Consider the following 19393-nt stretch of genomic DNA (forward strand, 5'->3'; position numbering starts at 1 on the left):
GAAATCTACAAGACAGCAGTTATTTTGTGAGGCAGAGATGGTACATACTGTATTATAGATGAGAGAGAGAGACACACACAAAAACACAGTGTTCTGGAGATTTTACTTTGATTCTTGCTTAGTTTGTTTTCTTTAGTCTAAAATTAAAGTCACTCAGATTGAAAGTGTATAGTTAATCTTCTTGTATAGAAAAATTTAACTCTTTATTCGTCCCAGGCATCTGAGAGTGTTGTCCTGTAAGACTCCTGGCACGTCATACCTTTTATTAGGCCTAAGGTAGTGACTTAGAGCAATATGTAAAGCTAAAAACTCTGAGGACATTGTTTACCTCCTTTCAGCATTATTAATGAGCAGAAGGATCTAGAAGTAGAAATAATGTACAGCTAAATGGCTATTTATCAAATTGTTCATGTTTATATAAAAGAGAGGCCAGCCACTACATCAGATTACAATGACAAGTGAACACTTAATTTTTTCCCCTACATGTGTTAAATATAATAAAAAAAAGTTAACAGCCATTCATGAAACTACCATCTTGACAGTCAAATGATGCAGAGCAAGGCTGAGAAATAGCAGAACCCTTCTATATTTCATATGCATGACAAAGCAGGGGCTTTCAAAGCTGTTATAAGGAAAATTCAAATTAACAATGACCAAACAACAAAAACCCAAGCCTTACCTTTACTACAGCTTTGAAAGTTCCCTGTTAATAGGAATTACTATTATATTTCATTGTAATACCAGTAGTCTGTTAGTATTTTACATAATTAAGAGACAAGGTCCCTGCCTCAGAGTTTATCATTTAAGGACCCAATCCTCTTACCACTGTGACTTCAGTGGGACTATCCACAGTAATAAGTCTTTGCATGCCCAAGCAGTAATGGGTTATATAGACCCTATGCAACATGAGAGTAGAGAAAGGGTTAATACTGGTCCAAGGAGAGGGAGGAGGTAGGACAGCTGGGCTCAGTTACAGCTTCACTCTAAACAGGCTTTAATTTCAGAGTATAAAAAGGTTAGAGCCTGGTCCCACAAGGTGCTGAATACATGGACTTTAGGATCAGGCTTGCGGAGAGGGATGTTATGCAAAGTAAATCACTTCTGAATAAAGGCACAAAGCCTAGAATAAAGACTCAGGGCCAGATTCTGGCCCTTTTATGCAGCTCTGGTAATGTGACGGGGCCACAATAGCTTATCTGTATGGGGGGGGTGAGGATGGAAATAGCTCCAGAGCAGGAATAGTGTAGTGCCAATATGAGACCCTATGCTGAATGCTTCACCCCCTAATGTAGGAGTAGACTGGGAACAGGAGCAGGCAGCCACCTCCTGAGAGGCTCAGCACAGAAGTAGGCCCTTGGTGATTCCTGAAGACCGAGAACCAGCTAAGAGAGGTGCCTGGCAGAGGGGGTCTTCCACACAGATGCTAAATAGCTGATGTACAGATAGAGACTGGGGAACGGGTTGCAATGAAAAGTCACACAACTGACCTGACAGGGAGGTTTAGTTTGTCTTGTTACTGCCATGAGTTTTCTGTGTTTTTGTTTTTTGTCTTTAAACAACAGTTTAATATTTCTCACTGAAGTTCATAAGCCTGTAGGGAGAACTGCATTTTAAAGAGGGACCTGCAGTTGGCAAGGGCTGAGCAGGGGTGAGAGGTGTTACTTTATCTCAGTCTCTCCTGTATTCTCTGTCTAGTGCTCAGTAGCGTTAGGGGCACATTTCTGCAGCTGATTCATGTGAGACTTATACGGCACACAGCATAATGGTGTGTGAGCCCCAATATTTTACTTCTCTTCCCTGTCAACAAGTAGGTAGGATTGTTCTTTATATTCTGGTAATGCCTAGAGGAATTGACTGAGTTTGCAACCCCATTGTACTAGGCACGGTACATACTTATATAGTCAGACACAGTTCCTGACCTGAAATACTTACATCTTAAATAAATAATACAGACAAGGCTAGTAGAAAGGAAATATTATTCCCATTTTATGGCTGAGAAACTGCAGCCCAGAGAGTTTAAGTCTGGCAGAGCCAAGAATTGAACCCCAATTTCTTGCGTCCTATCTAGTGCCTTAACCACAGTGTCATTCTTCTATGGGTTAAGACTTCATTTCTCTCTTCTTGTTCTTCTCTCTCTCTCTCTCTCCCCCATCCTGAGAAGAGGTAGAGTGCCAAGTTTTGTCTTGTGTTCTGTGTATTTATAGTGTATGTGTGTTATGGGAAGACCATGTTGAGATGGTTCTTGTAGATATCTGGAAGGTTGTTGGGTTCATCATCAATCCTCAGATATTCTGGAAGCAGTGGCTTCACTGGGAATTTTGTGTGTGAAATGGCTGCAGAATTTGGTTCTTCCACTGAGGGGCTGTTCACCCTCAGGTGACAACAAAACCTTGACAGGTCTTTCTAAGAGGCCTTTGTAACATCATTTTAAGTTATAGATTCTTATATAAATGTTTAAGCACTGTATGGAATATGACAACTAATTGGCAGAGATTGCAAGGCAGGATGCATAGGACAACAGCATTTCTAATTTAATTGCTGTTTTCCTTATGGAACTGTCTTTTTTGAAAAAGCACACCTTACTTATTATGTAAGCTGCTGAGTTAGTGGATACTAAAGCTGCCACATGACATGTCCTATGACTAGGGCCAGAAAATAAAAACCAGTCTCTTACCAGCACTTCTGTATCATGCCTTTATTACACCGAATTTCCACAGACTTCAATGACCATATGTAGAATCCTGCAAATCTGTGGATATCCTCTTCATATCCACGGATATGCACAGACCATATTTGCAGATTGCGGATCTGATGCGGATACAAATTTTGTATCCGCACAGGGCTCTAACCATTTGTTAACAGTAATGGGAGTTGCAGGTTCTCAGCACCATTCAAGATCAGGCCTAAGGTGTGGCAAATATTGAAGCTTTGCATACACACCCTGTTGCGTTTTATGGCATCAGGGACAACAAAAAGTCTTTGTATGTCAAGACCTGAGCTTAGGCCCTCAGATTTCTGTTTTGTTTTGTTTTCCCTACAAAAGTTGATAACTTGCGTCTCGACAGGGAGCTGCATTCCTTACACTGCTCTAGGTGTTTGCAGTGCTATTGATATTATCAGCTGCAGCAAGTGTAAAATGCAGAACATGGAGGGCCCGAATTTGATTTCCACATGTAAGTGATGGAAGAATTGTTTATTTTCAAGATGTAGGCCCTTGGTTACTTTGCACATCTGACTCTCAATCCTTCCTATGCTGTCAGACCTAGCTTAGGGCACAAACAAGGCTCCACCATCCTGGATATGAACCTTTTTGCAGGGTATTTCATTATGTTTCTATAACACTTTTTTTTTTTCCCATTTTTTTTTTTTTAACAAGAATAGGCTATTGGCCTATCACTCAACCCCTAACTTGGAGAACCAGCACGCTGTTTTGCATCTGGTCCCTATCTTCTGACCTGTCTGCCTTTGGTGGCTTTACCAGGGCTTAGAACTCCTGCTGGCCTAGCCATCAGGGTCACTGGAACAGTGAAGCCTTCCCAGTCTGTCCCCCAGGAAAGGCTGTATCCACATAAGTTATTAAAACATTATAGAAAATGCTACAAATAAAAAATATATCAAGCAGAGAAGGAAAAAGGTAACTCTTTGGTGTGTAATTCATTTTTTCTGTCAGGATCAACTGTGGAGAGACATCAGTTTCACCACAGAAAAATGACTTAAAGGGGTCATTCAGAGGGGAACGAATCTGCAGCCTTGAAGATGAGATAAGAATTTAGCTAGCAGTATAAAAGTAAAATTTTCTAGTGAGAACACTAGTCACAAGAGAAAAGGGTGATTAAATAATCTCTATAAGCACCTTCCTCAAGACAGTGCATCAGAGCAGAAAAAGTGACTTGTCATATGATCTGTTGCTCTCTACATCATTAAAGAAAACACTCCACATACCAAGCTGGTTGTTTCAAGGCTGATATGTTTTTAGCCTGGAAGAAGAGAACATAGAGCAGCTGAAACAACTGAAATTTTTTAACCTTTCAGCTATGTTTGGATATTTTCTCATTCATCATCAATATGGGAAACAGCTCTACAACCAAAAGCAGAGTGAAAACCAAGGGAAGGGACCCAGATGCAGAGAGAGAGAAGGCACAAACAACTCATCAGAGGAATCTTTTGAGTGAGTAGTTACTGATCAATAATAGTCTGATGAGATTAGCCTTTCAATCACTGGGTCATGACATTTAGACACCTTATATATTGCTACATTACCAGTTAATCTTACAAATGATTCAGGATCCCCACATTCTCACTAGCCATGACAGGCTTGCCAGCAATCCCCATTCTGTGAACCTTTGGTTGGAAAAATTCCTTTTGTGCTCCCTTTCCATTGAGGAGCCTCTCTAGTGGTCAGGTTCCCCTTTGAGATCTGTCTGTGCAGGGAAAGGGAGAGAAGCTTCCTCCTCTTTTCATTTGTATTGAAACTATAAGTCTCTCTTAATTCTGTGACATTATAAACTCGATTGCAAGCTCAGTAACTGGGGAAGTTACAATTTACTTCATATCTCTTTCCTCACAGCTTGCTTTACTTCCAAAACCAAAACTCAAACCAGGCATAAAATAACTCTCCACCCAGGGTCTTTCCAGCATCATCAACTGGGAGGAGTCAGGATGCAACCTTCCCTTTTCCTTTTTATAACCCTGTCCAGATCAGTTATACCATAGGCAGGAACCTGGTAACCCTTCACATGCCAAAACATCTTTTCAGCTTGTCTCATATTCTGAATTAAGCTCACCAGTCGAGAGCAAAAAGAACAGTCCAGAGCAGACATTCCATAGCAGTCTTACCAATTCAAACTAACTTTTGACATTAGAATTTAATCACCAAATTTTGATGTTAGACACAGGATCTCAGCAAGGGAAAGACCAGATTTTATTTTAATTCTCTCTTGTTTTCTGGGTATTTTTGTTTGTTTTGTTTACTACCAAAAAAAATTAGCAGAATTTTTGAATTCTGCAATCCTCTCTTTCCAAGCTGCCGAAGTTCTGGAACCCCTTATACAAATCACTTCAAATTTGATAGAAAAATTCTACCTTCATACCACAAAATTCTATTTTCTACCATCACTCTAAAATTTCTTTGTGTGTATGTGTGTGTAAAATCAGACTTATATTAGAAAATCTAAACTATAGAGTGGCTCCAATGCAAATCTGCCATTCTTAGCTATTTATATAACACCTGGTAGTATCTAAGAGCATGTCTACACTTACCTCCAGAGCTATCGATCCAGCGGGGGTCGATCTATCGCATCTAGTAAAGATGCGATAAATCAACCGCCGAGTGCTCTCCCGTCCACTCTGGTACTCCACCGGAGTGAGAAGCGTAGGCAGAGTCGACTGGGGAGCGTCAGCAGTCGACCTACCGCAGTGAAGACACCGTGGTAAGTAGCTCTAAGTACGTCGAGTTCAGCTACACTATTTTCGTAGCTGAAGTTGTGTAATTTAGACCGACTTCGCTCGCTCCCCCCGCTCCCTCCCCCCCAATGTCGACCAGGCCTACGGCCCAGATTTCAAATGCATTTAGATGCCTAACTCAATCCGCATCTTACAAAATCCACTCCTAACTCTGTAGAGCTTTAGGATGCAAAATGTTTGAAAGGTGCTGTACAACCCATCTGAGGTTTTGATTTTGTGGGGAAAGAAACCAGTAAAGCTTATGTTCCCATTCCAAGCAAGTCATGGAGATTGGAGCCAGTATGGGATCTGAATCTGGATTTCCCCAGAGTTCAAGGGGTGTTCTTAAGATGGATTCCAATTGAATTCATTATAATGATAGGACCGAATAGAGAAGTTCAGATCCAGGTCTAGGTCTGGAACCCAAATTCCCTGAAGTTTGGGGAGATTTAAAGTCTCTGTTGCAATTTGCTGATCTCTATTTTGGCCAACTTTAGTTACTGTGGAAATAATGATGTCAAGGGTATGTGGCACTTACTGATGAGACTGGGACTGCTCCTGAGCATCATCCCCTAACAATGCATCTCTGTTAGGAAGAGCTGGGGACCTAGGCCTGGATCTCTGAAAGGTGTACCGAAGGAGGGCCCATGTGGTGGGCCTTGGGGGTGGGGAGGAGCATGTTGCTATTAGGGGGTATGAAGACATTGGGGACGCAGGTGTCTTACTGTGGGACAGAAGGGAATGCTTCTCTTTTGATGTTGGCAAGCCTCCTGGTCAATCAAGTTACTAAGCGCTCTATCTTTGCAGGGAAAAGGGACAGAGCCTTATACTTTTTTTAATTAAATGAAATGTCCTTCAATATCCTAAATGTTGGAGCTGACGTTCCCTATCAATGTGTCAAATTCAAATGTTGTTAACTTTTGAAATTAGACTTCAGTCAACTAAAAGTTTGGCCTGGGCACTAGATGTCTATGAGAGGAGTCTAGTACAGAGGTGAGCAAACTACGGCCCACGGGCCACATCCGGCCCGCAGGACTGTCCTGCCTGGCCCTTGAGCTCCTGGCAGGGGAGACAAGCCCCCGGCTCCTCCCCTGCTGTCCCCTCTCCCCCACAGCCTCAGCTCACTGTGCTGCCAGCGCTCTGGGCAGTGCAGCTGCGAGCTCCTTCCGGGCACTGCGGCGGTGTGGCTGGCTCCAGCATGGTAAGGGGTGGGGGTTGGATAAGGGGCAGCAGGTCCTGGGGGACAGTTGGGACAGGGAGCAGGGGCCGTTGGATGGGGCGGAGGTTCTGGGGGGGCAGTCAGGGAATGGGGAATGGGGGGGTTGGATAGGTGTGGGAGTCCGGGGGGGGGGCCTGTCAGGGGGTGGAGGTGTGGATAGGAGTTGGGGCAGTCAGCGGACAAGGAGCAACGGGGGTTGGATGGGTCAGGGGTTCTGAGGGGGGCAGGAATTGGGAGGGGCGGATAGGGGACGGGGGCCAGGCTTTTTGGGGAGGCACAGCCTTCCCTACCTGGCCCTCCATACAGTTTCGCAACCCCGATGTGGCCCTCGGGCCAAAAAGTTTGCCCACCCCTGGTCTAGTAAGTGAAATTGTATTTCTCTCCTACTTTCTTTTTTTATATTGGGTAAAAGTGGCATAAAAAATGTTAAACTCTCTGAATTACCAGCATGCCTTCTGTTTTTAGTGTGTCATTATTCAGGAACCAATTGTCCAATTTACTAAAAAGATCACATTTAACCTACCAATTTTGGCTATTATGGTCTGGAAAGGAGCACAACCTTGGGCTCATAATGGACATTCAGTTGCAACCATGATTATGGAGTGACTGCTTATATTAAACTGCAGCTGTGTGTTTGAGAGAATGTGTTGGATTGCATGCGCGTGTGGCCATTGCCTGGGGGTCCTGTGTCTGTTTTACACATAGGCAACATTTGTGAATGTTGCCACGCCAATACATTACTGTCCCTTCCCTGCTTCGCTCTCTTCGATATTTCTAAAGCGCTCATCTTGGTATCAAAATGTGAGGGCCCCCCCGTGTGTGTAATGATATATGGGGTGCCTGTGGCGTGAGCACGGGTTAGCGTGTGTGTGAGAAAGACAGAGGCGGAAAATCTGTGCCTGCCCAGCAGAGAGGGCTCTCTCGCGCAGCACCGCCAGCTGAGAGGGGATCAGGAAGAGTCGGTACGGCCAATGCTCGCAGAGGACCGTGCCCCACCCAGCGCTGGGATGGGAGGCCTGCGTTACACCCTCGCCACCAAGCGAGGTCAGCCTGGCATGCTTGGGGCGCAGCTGGAGGAAGTAGGCGCGGAGAACAGCCAGTCTGTTGCTGGGTGGCGGGGGGTGCGCACAGCGAAGTAGCTCTGTAGCACGCAGGGGGAGGGGAGAAATTGCTCCGACTGTAGGTGTAGCCCCGCTGAGATCGCACTCCTCCTCCCAGCGCTGCGGCCGCAGGAAGCGGCTGGGGGGGAACCGCTGTGTGTCCTACTACGTCACCCCGTCCCCCCCCGCGGGAAATTCCCCGCTGCGGGGAGGAGCGGCCAAGGTAGGGCCAGGAACAGCTGAACCGGAGCAGCAGGAGGGCGCGGAGCTGCCGCCGCCGAGAGTCCCGGGCTGAGCGCGCGTGCGGAGCGGGCACCATGGCTGGTAAGTGTCCCCGGTGCGCCGCCGGGCGGTCTCCATCGCGCGGACCCCCGCCCTGGGCGCCCTGCGCTCGCTGCCTGGGGCCCGCCGCCCTGCAGGGCTTCCCTGCCGCTGTAATGCGGTGAGCTGTCGTGATACACGGGTCGGGTTTGCCGTACAGGTTGCAACCCCTCTCTCTGCTTCTACACGTTTAAAAGCCTCTGAAACCCCGGAAGGACGGGGGGAGAGAGAGAAAGACACTGGGTTGTCTGGGGCTGCCTGCAAATAAAGAACCCTTTAAGCCTGTGACTACCTGTCTAACTTCTGTACAACTGGGAGTGAGCTGGGCTGGCGTGTCCTCACCCAGCCTGGGCAGGGCTCTGGGCTTGGCAGAAGGTACCTGCCTTCCATTCATGCCCTTGAGAAGACACCAGCTGCCGCCAGAGGCTTGACTGACATGTGACCTCTCCCAGTGGCAGATTTCTGAGTCTGACATGGCTGTTCACCCAGGGGCTACTGTGTGTGCAAGCTAACTAAAGATAGCGTCGCCAAAACCCTTGTAAGAATATGGCTTTAGTGTGACACACAGGAAGAAGTGAGGTGGGGAAGGAAAGAATTAATTTTTGTTGTTGTTGTTGATGAAGGGAAGTAGCAGTGTGAGAGCTGGTTGATGGGGAAGTCTATTCACATGACATGTGAGTTTCGAGTGTGTGGTTTTTGTGAGAGTATCTATAGAATTTAGCAGACCAAATTCATCGTGGATATAAATGGCAGCAATTCTGTTGACTTCACTATAGTTGTGTCCCCAACATTTTAAATTCCTCTTTCCAGGATAAATCATTAGGAAATTGAAGAGAATAATATTGAACAAGTGTAAAATATACACAGAAATGTGCCTGTCTGTTGGTGTGTTTTTGCAGCAGGAAAAAAATATCCTTTCCTGAGGCAGTGATTATTAACAAATGGTCATAATATATTAAGGCAGAGAGACTATACGCTGCCTAAAGTAATGGGGAGAAGCTTCCACATAACTGACTTAAATGAAGCTTTTAGTTGAGAGTTTGTCACAAACTTTACACCATGCGAGATTTTCTGTGGTAGAGGAACAAAATTAAATAATCAGTTTATTTAAACAATAAATTATATATAAATTGTTTAAATATATATATGGCCAGGTAATTTCCTTGACACAGATGGGACCACATTTTCAGACTAGGGTACCTAAAGTTAGGCACCTAAATCTGGATTCAAGCAATTAAATATCTGAGTTGGCCCCAAAATCCCTGTTAAGATGCCTAAAATAGGTGTTTAGGTGTCTAATTGTGAACACTCACATTTGAAAATGTGGCCCCAATGTTCCATTTTGTTTGCAGGTGACGTATATAGGGAAATATAATAAGCATATTGTTTAAAGGACAGTTACATTCACTTTCCCCTCAACCCTCACATGGTAGAAGGTGAGAGAGCAAGGCTGGTTATTTGACCAACATGGGCATCCTTTAACAAAAAAAAACCAAACAATTGTGGTGGCATGGGGGTTGGGCCCGGTTTAGGGCCTCTTGTGAGAACCTGTCCCTTACATAGAAATGAGCTCCATCCACTGCTCTGACATCTGCTCACATCTGGGGTAGGAGTGGTGGGCACTAACCCCCTTTTCAAAAACTTTTGGCTGTTTTGCTTGGTTGAAGCCCCTCCTGGGAGCCACTGTTTCTTCCCTTCTTTGATGCTTAACACCTGGGAGGAAGGCACTGGTTCCTATCCTGCCTTACCCTCCCATTAAGCAGATTTTTTTTTTGAAGGGGGCAGGGAGGGGGAAGGAAGAGAGTAAATGCCTGCCAGCTGCAGGGAGCTTTGGAGGAGAGTCTCCCCTTTCTCATCAAGGCAGCCAAGAGACTGCCTGCTCTGCAAGCTGCCAGGAGCCTAGGCTCCTTCTCAGCTGTCATAGCTGGGAATGGGATTTTTTCCTGCTGTGAGGATGGGTACTCCCAAAGGATCCTAACATGTCATTTTACCCCTTGAAAGGCATATAACAAAGCATTTAAATTTTAAAAATGGCTGCCATATTGGACAGTTGCTGCCCCTGATCATCATGGCTTGTGGCAATCTGAGTGTCAAGGGTAGAAAGCTGCACTTTAAAGCAATCACTCAGAACTTGCCTCTCACAATAGAAAATCTTCCAATTGCAAAGGTTAATGTGACCTGAAAAGCCCCAGTTGTTTAAGTAGTGTGTCTTGGCTCATGCATGCTTGCAGTGAATTATGAGGACCAATATATATTGCACATGAACAGGTTGTCAAAATTTACTCGTGATTTTTGGCTGCTTAAATGTTTAGGTGTCCACCTTAAAGGGACCTGAGTTGTGTACAGTTCCTATAAATTGTCTCAAGTTGAGCACCTAAAATCTGAGTGCCTCCCTCCCCAAATCACTAGTCACATCTGAAAATCTTGGCCTATTTTTCTTATTCTGCCACTTAAAACTGTATTGCTAAAAAGGTGACAGTCATGATTTTTAGAAACAATATTAAATCCTTGTGTGAGTAGCCCTTAGGTGGCCAAGGAACGAGTTAGTGAACAAACATAACATTTGAATTAGTTAAACAAAATGTTAAAAGGATTCTGATAACTTTCAAAATGGTTCATTGAAATCTAAAAGAGAAATGAATCATTGTTCAAATATAGAGGCTAAATTTACAGTATAAGTCTCAGATCTGGGGAAGACATCAGTTGGCTAATGTCAGCTTATTGCTCAACTGAATCCAGTTCACATCAGAGCAGCTCATGGCCAAAATCAATTAGTATGAAAATGAGAGGCAATACCACAGAAAGTGATCACAGATTTGGTAGCCAAAGGAATCCAGAGTTGTAATTTAGTTTCTCTTGGTCTCAGTGAAGCACTTGCATTCCACGTCCTTTCAAAAGTTTGTTCTCTGGAATCTTTCATGGGGATTTAAAATTTTTAATCTTAGAACTGGTTGCATTAATTAGAGAGGTTGCTGGGAAGAAAAGTGTTCCCAAACCTATATATGATTTGTGAATGTCTGCTCAGTCAACCATTGCCCGTGTGCATGTTTGATCTGCTCATCTAAATGCTGGCTCTTAATCAGATAAATCAAATTATTGAATTCACACATAATTTTTAAAAAATGTATATTGTATTTTGGAGCAGATAAGCTGAAACAGTAGATATCTATCTCTGTTATCTGCGACTAATATATTTTCAACTTATTAGTAATTGGTGAAGGAATTTTTCAGCAGGGGAAGTTCTTAACTTCCTAGTATTTACAAGCTTCTCTTCTAGTTACTATTCTGTAATGTCACATGACAAGAAAGAAGAAGTACATGAAGCAGTTGTGCCTCTAAACTACCTCTGTTCAGAAGGTGCACAGTTCATGGGTTGCTCGTTCTGAATTAAGAATGAATTTGCACTTGTTTTAGGTTGCATCAGAATGTTTTATAGTAGATCTGTGATCAGTACTCCTCCCTGGCCTGCTATGGGGGCGGCAAATGCTTAAAATTTAAGGCCTAATTTTTCAGACGTGCCCACTGATTTTGGGGTATGCAGATTGGGGCACCTGGTCCACAGATTCTGAACAGGGTATCTACACATGAGTTGGAAGGGCAGAATTTTCCCACCAGCGCCACCATAATGTCCATACCTAATGTACCCCACTGCATTGGGATTTTGTGCAGTGACTTTGCATTGTTGATAGTCAAACTCCCACCGCTCTGTGGCCTGCCTCCACCTCATTCACACACTCAAGATACTGCATCAGAGTGCATGTCCATAGAACAATCCCCAGTTGAATGCCAGAATTGCGGAGTCTCATGGCTTTGACTCTTCACGCAGCCTGTCCCCTCTGTGCGGAAGAATCTGTGGCTCTGCTAGCTGATTCCATGATCCAGTTGTTTTTCCTGCAGTGCATTGAAAGATGCATGGTATGTCACAGCCAACTTCCCTTCATTCTTCACCTTTCACTGAGGTACAACCAGACTTCCCAGATAATTCAGGAATTCCACTTGCAAATACAAATCCTCCCTTCAAGACAAATATTTTGCACATATTTCTCCTTCTCTATTTCCATTGCACGTCTTTGGGCATTAGGTATTCTAGTTAAAGGCAGAGCCATCCAATCCTTGAAAGCCCTTTACAGTCACAGCTGCACTTTTGCATCAGATCTTTGGCAGTCATGGTAAAGAACCCGCTTCTTAATGGTAGACAGGGAAATCAGTATTTGCTTCCATATTTTAGTTTTAATTCTGTTGGCTTGTTGCGTATCTAACTTTATCTAACTGTCTATGCTTTCTCAGTTTGGATATGCTTTTTTTGTCACTGATACAGAATCAAGTCCCAGATCTTGAATCAGTTTAACTTTCATTCCTTGCTGTACTCACATTGTCATTGATGGTTTCACTAGTTTCTCCCACTCGTGTCATCAAGAATTTACCTCTCATTTTCTTTAAATTATGTATTGCAGTTTTCAGTGCATTCATGCAAATACAAATGCAATACCATAACAAAAAGAGAAATAGGCATGCTGGGATACAGAGCACAATAATCCTATGGCCAATAAACATAAGTACAAATGAAACTATTAGTAGTTCCTTTAATATGGATTTGTAGGTTTTCTTTCATTTCAGTTTCATGTCTCAGTAGTTGACTAAAGGTAATTAAGCAGCATATTACTCTTCCAGAATTAGTCCTCGTTGCCATTGCATGAATGTCTGCTTTAGACGTATTTTATATTTCTTCTACTCTTAAAAAGTATGTGTTTCTGTGTGGAGGCCCTTTGTCTGTGTAAGTGGGGATTGTGAAACAGTCTCAGCTGTGTTACTTTGGCAAGAGCACATTAATTTACAGAAAATGGGGACAAGGAATGGATGTCTAGTATTATTACAAAGAGTGATGATTTTCAGTCTCCATGAGCTTTGGTTCACACAAACCTTTTTGTTTCTTGTCTACCTGGTGCCTCTTTTAGTAAAGCTGTAGATGATAATTTGGTTCTTAAAGAAAGAAAATCAAATTAAAATTAAGTTTAATTTCTAATCTCTGGAGGTTACTGCGTCATTGGGTTCTTCTTTCCCACAAGCACACACCTACTGTTAAGCAGTGGGGGTGACTTAAGTAACCTTTATTTCAACCACAAATTAAATCTACATAAAGACAATTGAGGCCTGACTTTTAAAATGCAGTTGATATCATCAGTGGGTGAGACACTAACCCTTTCAGATGTGTATATTGAAGGTAAAATTATAGGTTAAAGTAGAGATATTAAAGTCCTTGAAGCAATTGCTATAAAACACAGTCATAATTGACAGGACTCTATATGGCTTTGACAGGTGAAGTGGGTGGGTGGAGTTGTGGGCACATGTACGTATATTTGCACGCACATGTGTGTATATCTATATCTCCTAAGTAACATGATGATTAGGCACTTTATAATTGCCTAGATACTCGTTTCTTTATTTTAATAATAATGCTTAGCACATCTATAGCAACTTCTATCTATAGATCCCAAAGTGCTCCACAAAAGTGTGTATCTTTATCTCCATTTATAGATGAGGAAAACAAAGCACAGGGGAGATAAGTGATAATGCCCAAGGTGATATAGCTGCTCATTGGTAGAGCCTCCTGACTCTCTGTATGGTGCCCCAACCACTGGACTATGCTTGTGAGATAAGTATAAGTAGTTCTGAGTGTGTGAGAGACATTTGCACACAATTTATGGGGCCCAATTCTGAGAGATGCTAAGAAACCTGATCTCGCCATTGAAGTCACTCCCTGTGTTGCTTCTGTGGTTTTTGTTTTTATCATCTCTGTTTCTGTGATGTATTCTCTTCTCGCTAGTCGTGCTTCTTCTGTCCAGAAGACAGTATGTGCAAAAGCATACCTCAAGAAGGGGCAGAGCTTAGGAAAGGGACAACCCTTTTAAAAGAACAGGAGCCAGGATGATGGCCAGCATGTATTGAATATGTCCACTCATTTTCTGATGTCATTTCTAAAGTTGTCAGATGTTGACCTGGACATTCACTGGCTGGAAACTGGCATATTTGGTTACTTCCATTTTATGAGAACTTGGCTAAAAACAATGTTAAGGCTTATTTTGTCATTCCAAAAGGTTTCGGCAACAAAATATGAAATAGTGCACTCTTGGAAACTAGAGACATGAGACAAAATTCTCTTTGGTTCATCTGATGGGGTTACACAGATGTAAAAATGTTCAGATTACTGGGGAACTTTTTGGTACCTTTCCCCAATTTAGAAACATCCAAATTGTCTCCAGCCTTGTTCATAGATTAATAGACTTTAAGGCCAGAAGAGACCATTAAAATTGCCTAGTCTGACATTTTGCATAATACAAGCCAAAGCACCTCACCAGTGGTTCCTGCATCAAACCCATAGCTGCTGGTTGAGCTATAGCATATCTTTTAGAAAGACCTCCAGATTGATTTAAAGACTTTTCCCCCACAGCCAGCAAAAGAACTTCTATGCATATCACCATTCCATAGCTATCTATCAATATAAAAGTAAAAGTCAATATGCTGTCATGCAGATGGAGTTCTTCTTTTCTCTTACACATTATTCTTTCAAGAGCTGTTGTGTCACTTAGCTTACTCCACTTTCCTGTTCTAGGAGATAAGTGATTTATAGTAGTCCAATAAAAGACATTTTGGGCCCAACAAATCTAGTAGGAAATGACATTCTTGTGAACCAGTACATGCAGGCTTTGAGTTGGTGAGTCCCAATATTAGCCATATTGGCAGCAACAAAAGGTTTTAATAAGAAGTTAATACTGAAGTGTATCTCTCCCCAAAAACTCCTATAGAACTGTCCAAAATATATGTGGGAAGGAATGAGAGGATCTTCTATCTCTTTAATGTCTACTTTGGGTACAACAATTGAAGTTCTAACATTGTTTTGCTGACATGTTATAGGATCTTTGCTCCCAAATGTATTTAACTGTGTCATATTACCATTGCTGCTTCTTTGTAATGCACATCTAGCTTGTCTGTGTTGAATGTTGTTTTTTATTGAGCATGAGGTGTAAGTCAATGCAGAGTTTGACCATGTGTGTGTTCCAACTAAAATAATTCAGCTTGTAAACTAAACCTTTTTATTTATTCATTTTTGCTTCTCCAGTATTTGCTGCTCACATACCACTAGACTGTTATGTCACTGCTTGACTGGCTAGCATTTTCAGTGCTGTTAGTGAGGGTAGAATTCACTGTAGTTAGACTTAAGTGGAACCGAGGCCTTGTCCTGGCCCTCAGCAGAGGGTGAATATTACCCTGAAAAAAGTATGTAGACTCCTGCTAAGTCAGGATCTTTCCAAAGCCTTAACTAATGTCAGCCCCACCATCTCCTGAAACCCGTTCCCTGAAAGTTGCCTTCTCACACATTGGGCCCTTTGACAGCTTCCCAGTAGCCTTTACTAAAATCTTGTGAGAACCCTTGCTGCTCATGCTGGCTCCTGTGGGAGGTGGACAGCTCAAAGTATAGCAATGCAATTTCTGGGTCCACAGGAAAGAAACTGAAAGCATTAGGGGATTTTGCCTAATTTGCATAGAACTTATTGCTTCACTGCAGTAGGAGCTAAATCAATCGATTCAGGGGAAACACCTTCATTTTGAGGGGACTCACATTCAGAAAAATTACTATAATTTAAAAGTTCAGCCATTCCCTTTGACTAATGATCTGTTCATTTTGACATTATGAAATAATCTTTCAGCAGACAGGCCCTCACCAGTGTCTAAGAGAAACTGAGCTCCATGGGGAGGGAACACTGCTAATGATTATTTATATTACAACAGTGCATAGAAGCCTCCTCCTCTGGGGCTCCCATTGTGTTCATATACACAGGAAGAGACAGACCCTGCCCTGAGGAGCCACCAGTCTAAATATATAAGACAGATGAGTGTGAGAGAGGATTTATCATCACCCCCAATTTCACAGAGTGGGAACTGAGGCACAGATAAACTAAATGATTTACCCAAGGTCACAAAAGAAATCTGGAGAAGATCCAGGAGTAGAACCTAGATCCCGATCCAGTGCTTTAACCATAAAGCCATCCTTCCTTTTGCTTTTTAAGCTGTATTGTGTTGTAACCTTAAATATTTTCATTTTCCTAAAGGTGGGTCTGAACCCTGCGTAGAAATATTCGAGCAACCCAGGCAAAGAGGCATGCGTTTCAGGTACAAATGTGAGGGAAGATCAGCAGGCAGCATTCCAGGAGAACGCAGTACCGACAGCAATAAGACATATCCCTCTGTAGAGGTAATACTGTTGTTATCCATAATTATTCTTTTCATTGCACCATGCTGCAGGTGTGCATGGGACTTTATACAGTAAATAAGAGGCCTGATTCTCCATTCTGAAATCCTGCGTTTTTGTTTGTTTTTTCTTTCTCTATCATAACTTCACTGAAGCTGATGAAGTTACAACAACTAACATAACAGAGTGGAGAATAAGCCTCTTGGTTCCTACTCTGCAAAGCTTACAGTCTAAATTGACAGCAGTCAGACAAGCTGCAGAGGAAGGTTGCAAGCCAGGGTGATGGAAGGAAGGGACACAGAGTATGCCTACTTGGTGGCTTGGGTTGTTCAGGATGGATTGGGTTTCTTCTTAGCTTTTTGTTTGTTCTGGGTACTTGCATAACTATGTTTTTTAACAATTGAGGGGGAATTAACTAGAGGACTAATTGCAGGTTCTGAGGAGGGTTTTGAAGGAGGTTGTCTGGGGTACAGGGTTTGGGAAGGGTGTGCCAGCTGAGGATGTAGCACTGGAGAAGGCCCAGAGGTGCTTGTTGCAGATGGGAACAAAGGGAGCCTGGGGTGAGGTGAATTTGGGGGAATGTAGGGATCAAATAGATAGATACATATAACCAGTGATTCGGAGGTAGAGCTGTACAGAGCCTGGAAAACCCCAATGAGGAGTCTGAAGTTGAGGTGGAAAGGGATGCAGAGTCAATAAAGCACTCGAGAAAGGGGAGTGATGTGGTCAGAACAGCAGGAGAAGATGATTTGGTAGCTGCATTATAGATGGATTGAATGGGAATAAGGTAGATGTCAGGAAGTTAGGATAGAAGAGATTCACAGTAGTCTAGGCAGGACATGATCAAGGCCTGGACAAGGATTTGGGCAGTAGAGATGAAAAGGAATGGATGGATTTTGGATCTGTTGTAAAGGAAACAGCCTCAGGAGTTAGCAACAGCCTGAATGTGTGGGATGAAGGAACATGAGTTTGTGAGCCTGGGAAACGGGAAGGGTCACGGAAATATCTGCTGTGATGGAGAAGTGAGGGGAGGACTTGGGGAGGTAGATGAATTGCAGCTTTATTGTGTTGCTTTTAAGTTGATGGTGGGACATCCAGGAATAACTGTATCAGGGCATGCGGAGGGGAGAGGTAGATGTGGGAGTCATCAATAGTTGAAACCATGAGTGGGGTTAAGATCCCATCGGGGTAATATATAGAGAGAGAAGAGGGGGCCCAAGGACAGAATCTTATGGCATACTAGCGAAGAGGAGAAAAGGGGAGACGATGGAGCCTTTAGGCAGACATTGAAGGAGCTGTCTGAGAGAGAGGTGGTGTGCCAGCTGCATAAAAGCCCCTGGAGATGAGCGAGAGTTGAAAAGGATGGTGTGTGGACAATGGGGCTGAAACAGCAGTGTGTAGCTCCACATCACAGATCAGAAGCAGTGCTATGAAATGGAACCCTGTCCCTGGAGCTCTGATTGGCAAGGGAATGAACAAACAGGAGGTGCCAGCCTCCCCCACTCTTTGACTGATTAAAGAGCGGGCAGGAAATCCCACCCTGTCTGTGTCTTGTTGGCTCTCCTGCAATTGGAGAAGGGAAAGGGACTGTGTGGGCTGCTAGAAAGGGCGTGTGCTGCTGCAGGGACATAGCAGGCTGAGTCCAGGGAGCAGCCTGAGCATGTGGCCCTGTGACCCTGAACAGTGCTGCACTTCAGGATCAGCCAGAGCCCGAAAGGAAGGAGGCCCCTGATCGTGTCTGAGAGAGCATGGTGGAGATGGCAGGTTTGCTGCTCAAGGTGACTGTTGCTAACAAAGCTGTGTGTGTTACCAATAGCAGTGTCGAAGTGATTTCTGGGTGATTTCCTGCATCCCAAAGGGCTGTAGGTGGGATTTCCACTCCAACGCCAGGGGTGGGAGTTTGGAACTGACTATCAGCAAAGAGAACCAGCCTCCACCATAGGTGGAAAGGTCCAGGAGGGCGAGGGTAGAGAGGAACCCTGTGGGTTTAGTGAGAGCAGTGGGGTGGAAGAGGTGAAAATCTGATTGCAAGAGTAAAGGAGAGAGTTAGCAGGGAAGGAAGTCAAAGCAGGAAGAGTTGGCTGCATGCTGAAGGGCTTAGGTGTGAAGAGGAGGTGGGGGAAAGGAGTAAGTATTTAGAGAGTCTGGGATTATTCTTAGGTTAAGAATAGACCGTGACATATCTGAAGGCTGAGAGAAAAGAACCAGATGAGAGAGCGAGTGAGAGAGAGCACGAATGAGGAGGGAATGAGGGAGGTTTCAGAGTATTATGGAGACCAGGATCAGACAAAGGGATGGAGAAAAAGAATACAATGAATGCTTCATCCTCGGAGACAGGGTGGGGGCGGGAAGAAAATGTTGAGGGAGGAATGGAACAGTTTTGAGGCGGGGGAAGTGGAGGAGGAGAGCAAGTATCACAGTTAACATACACCCCTTAACATATCTGTCAGATATGTTTTCAAGCTGTTACACTTCAATCAGTTTAGGCCAAACTGTGCCCTTAGATTCACCCACGTAACCCTCACTGACTCCACTGGGAGCTGTCTGCCTGAGGGCAGAATTTGGCGCACATATCTGAAGCGCACTGGGAGTTAGGCTCATACCTGTCCTAAAAAACCTAGTGGGAGTGGGAGGTTTTGTGCAGCTCCATGCACAGTGTGCTGATCATTTTGCCAAAGGCTCAAGAGGGTCTTTTCTCTTAAAATGGTCGTATAGCTCAAAGCTGTAATGATAACGTTATAGGTCCTGTACAGCATACTTTACTTGGGAAAAATCTCCTGTTGCTTCAACAGATGGGAATCTCGCCTGTGTAAGGGTTCCTACCATTTTTGGATCAACTAATGGGTCTAATCCAACTCCCATTGAAATAATGGAAAAACTCTCATTGATTTCAGTGAGAGCTGAATCTTGCCCTTCAGTGGGAGTCCCTGTGTGGCCCTGAGTGCGGAATTGGATATATTTGTAATGAAAATTAGGCATGGTAATAAAATATACCTTGTAATGTCAGGGCAAAATGCACCCCACACAGAGTGCCTGCATGAAGCTTACGCAGCACTTTAGGCG

At 43.7% G+C, this 19393-nt stretch overlaps 1 protein-coding gene across 1 annotated transcript in view; it reads left to right on the forward strand.

Moving 5' to 3' along the window:
- Window positions 1-7810: 7810 nt before the first annotated feature.
- The window catches only part of REL (REL proto-oncogene, NF-kB subunit), a 40929-nt gene continuing 29346 nt past the window's right edge, over window positions 7811-19393 (forward strand). The window contains exons 1-2 of the mRNA XM_074949516.1: window positions 7811-8085; window positions 16191-16333. Coding sequence (XP_074805617.1) covers window positions 8079-8085; window positions 16191-16333 — 150 coding nt within the window. The 5' untranslated portion in view covers window positions 7811-8078. The remainder of the gene's footprint in view (window positions 8086-16190; window positions 16334-19393) is intronic.

Source organism: Natator depressus, chromosome 3 (assembly GCF_965152275.1).
Source record: "Natator depressus isolate rNatDep1 chromosome 3, rNatDep2.hap1, whole genome shotgun sequence".
Taxonomy (NCBI): domain Eukaryota; kingdom Metazoa; phylum Chordata; order Testudines; family Cheloniidae; genus Natator; species Natator depressus.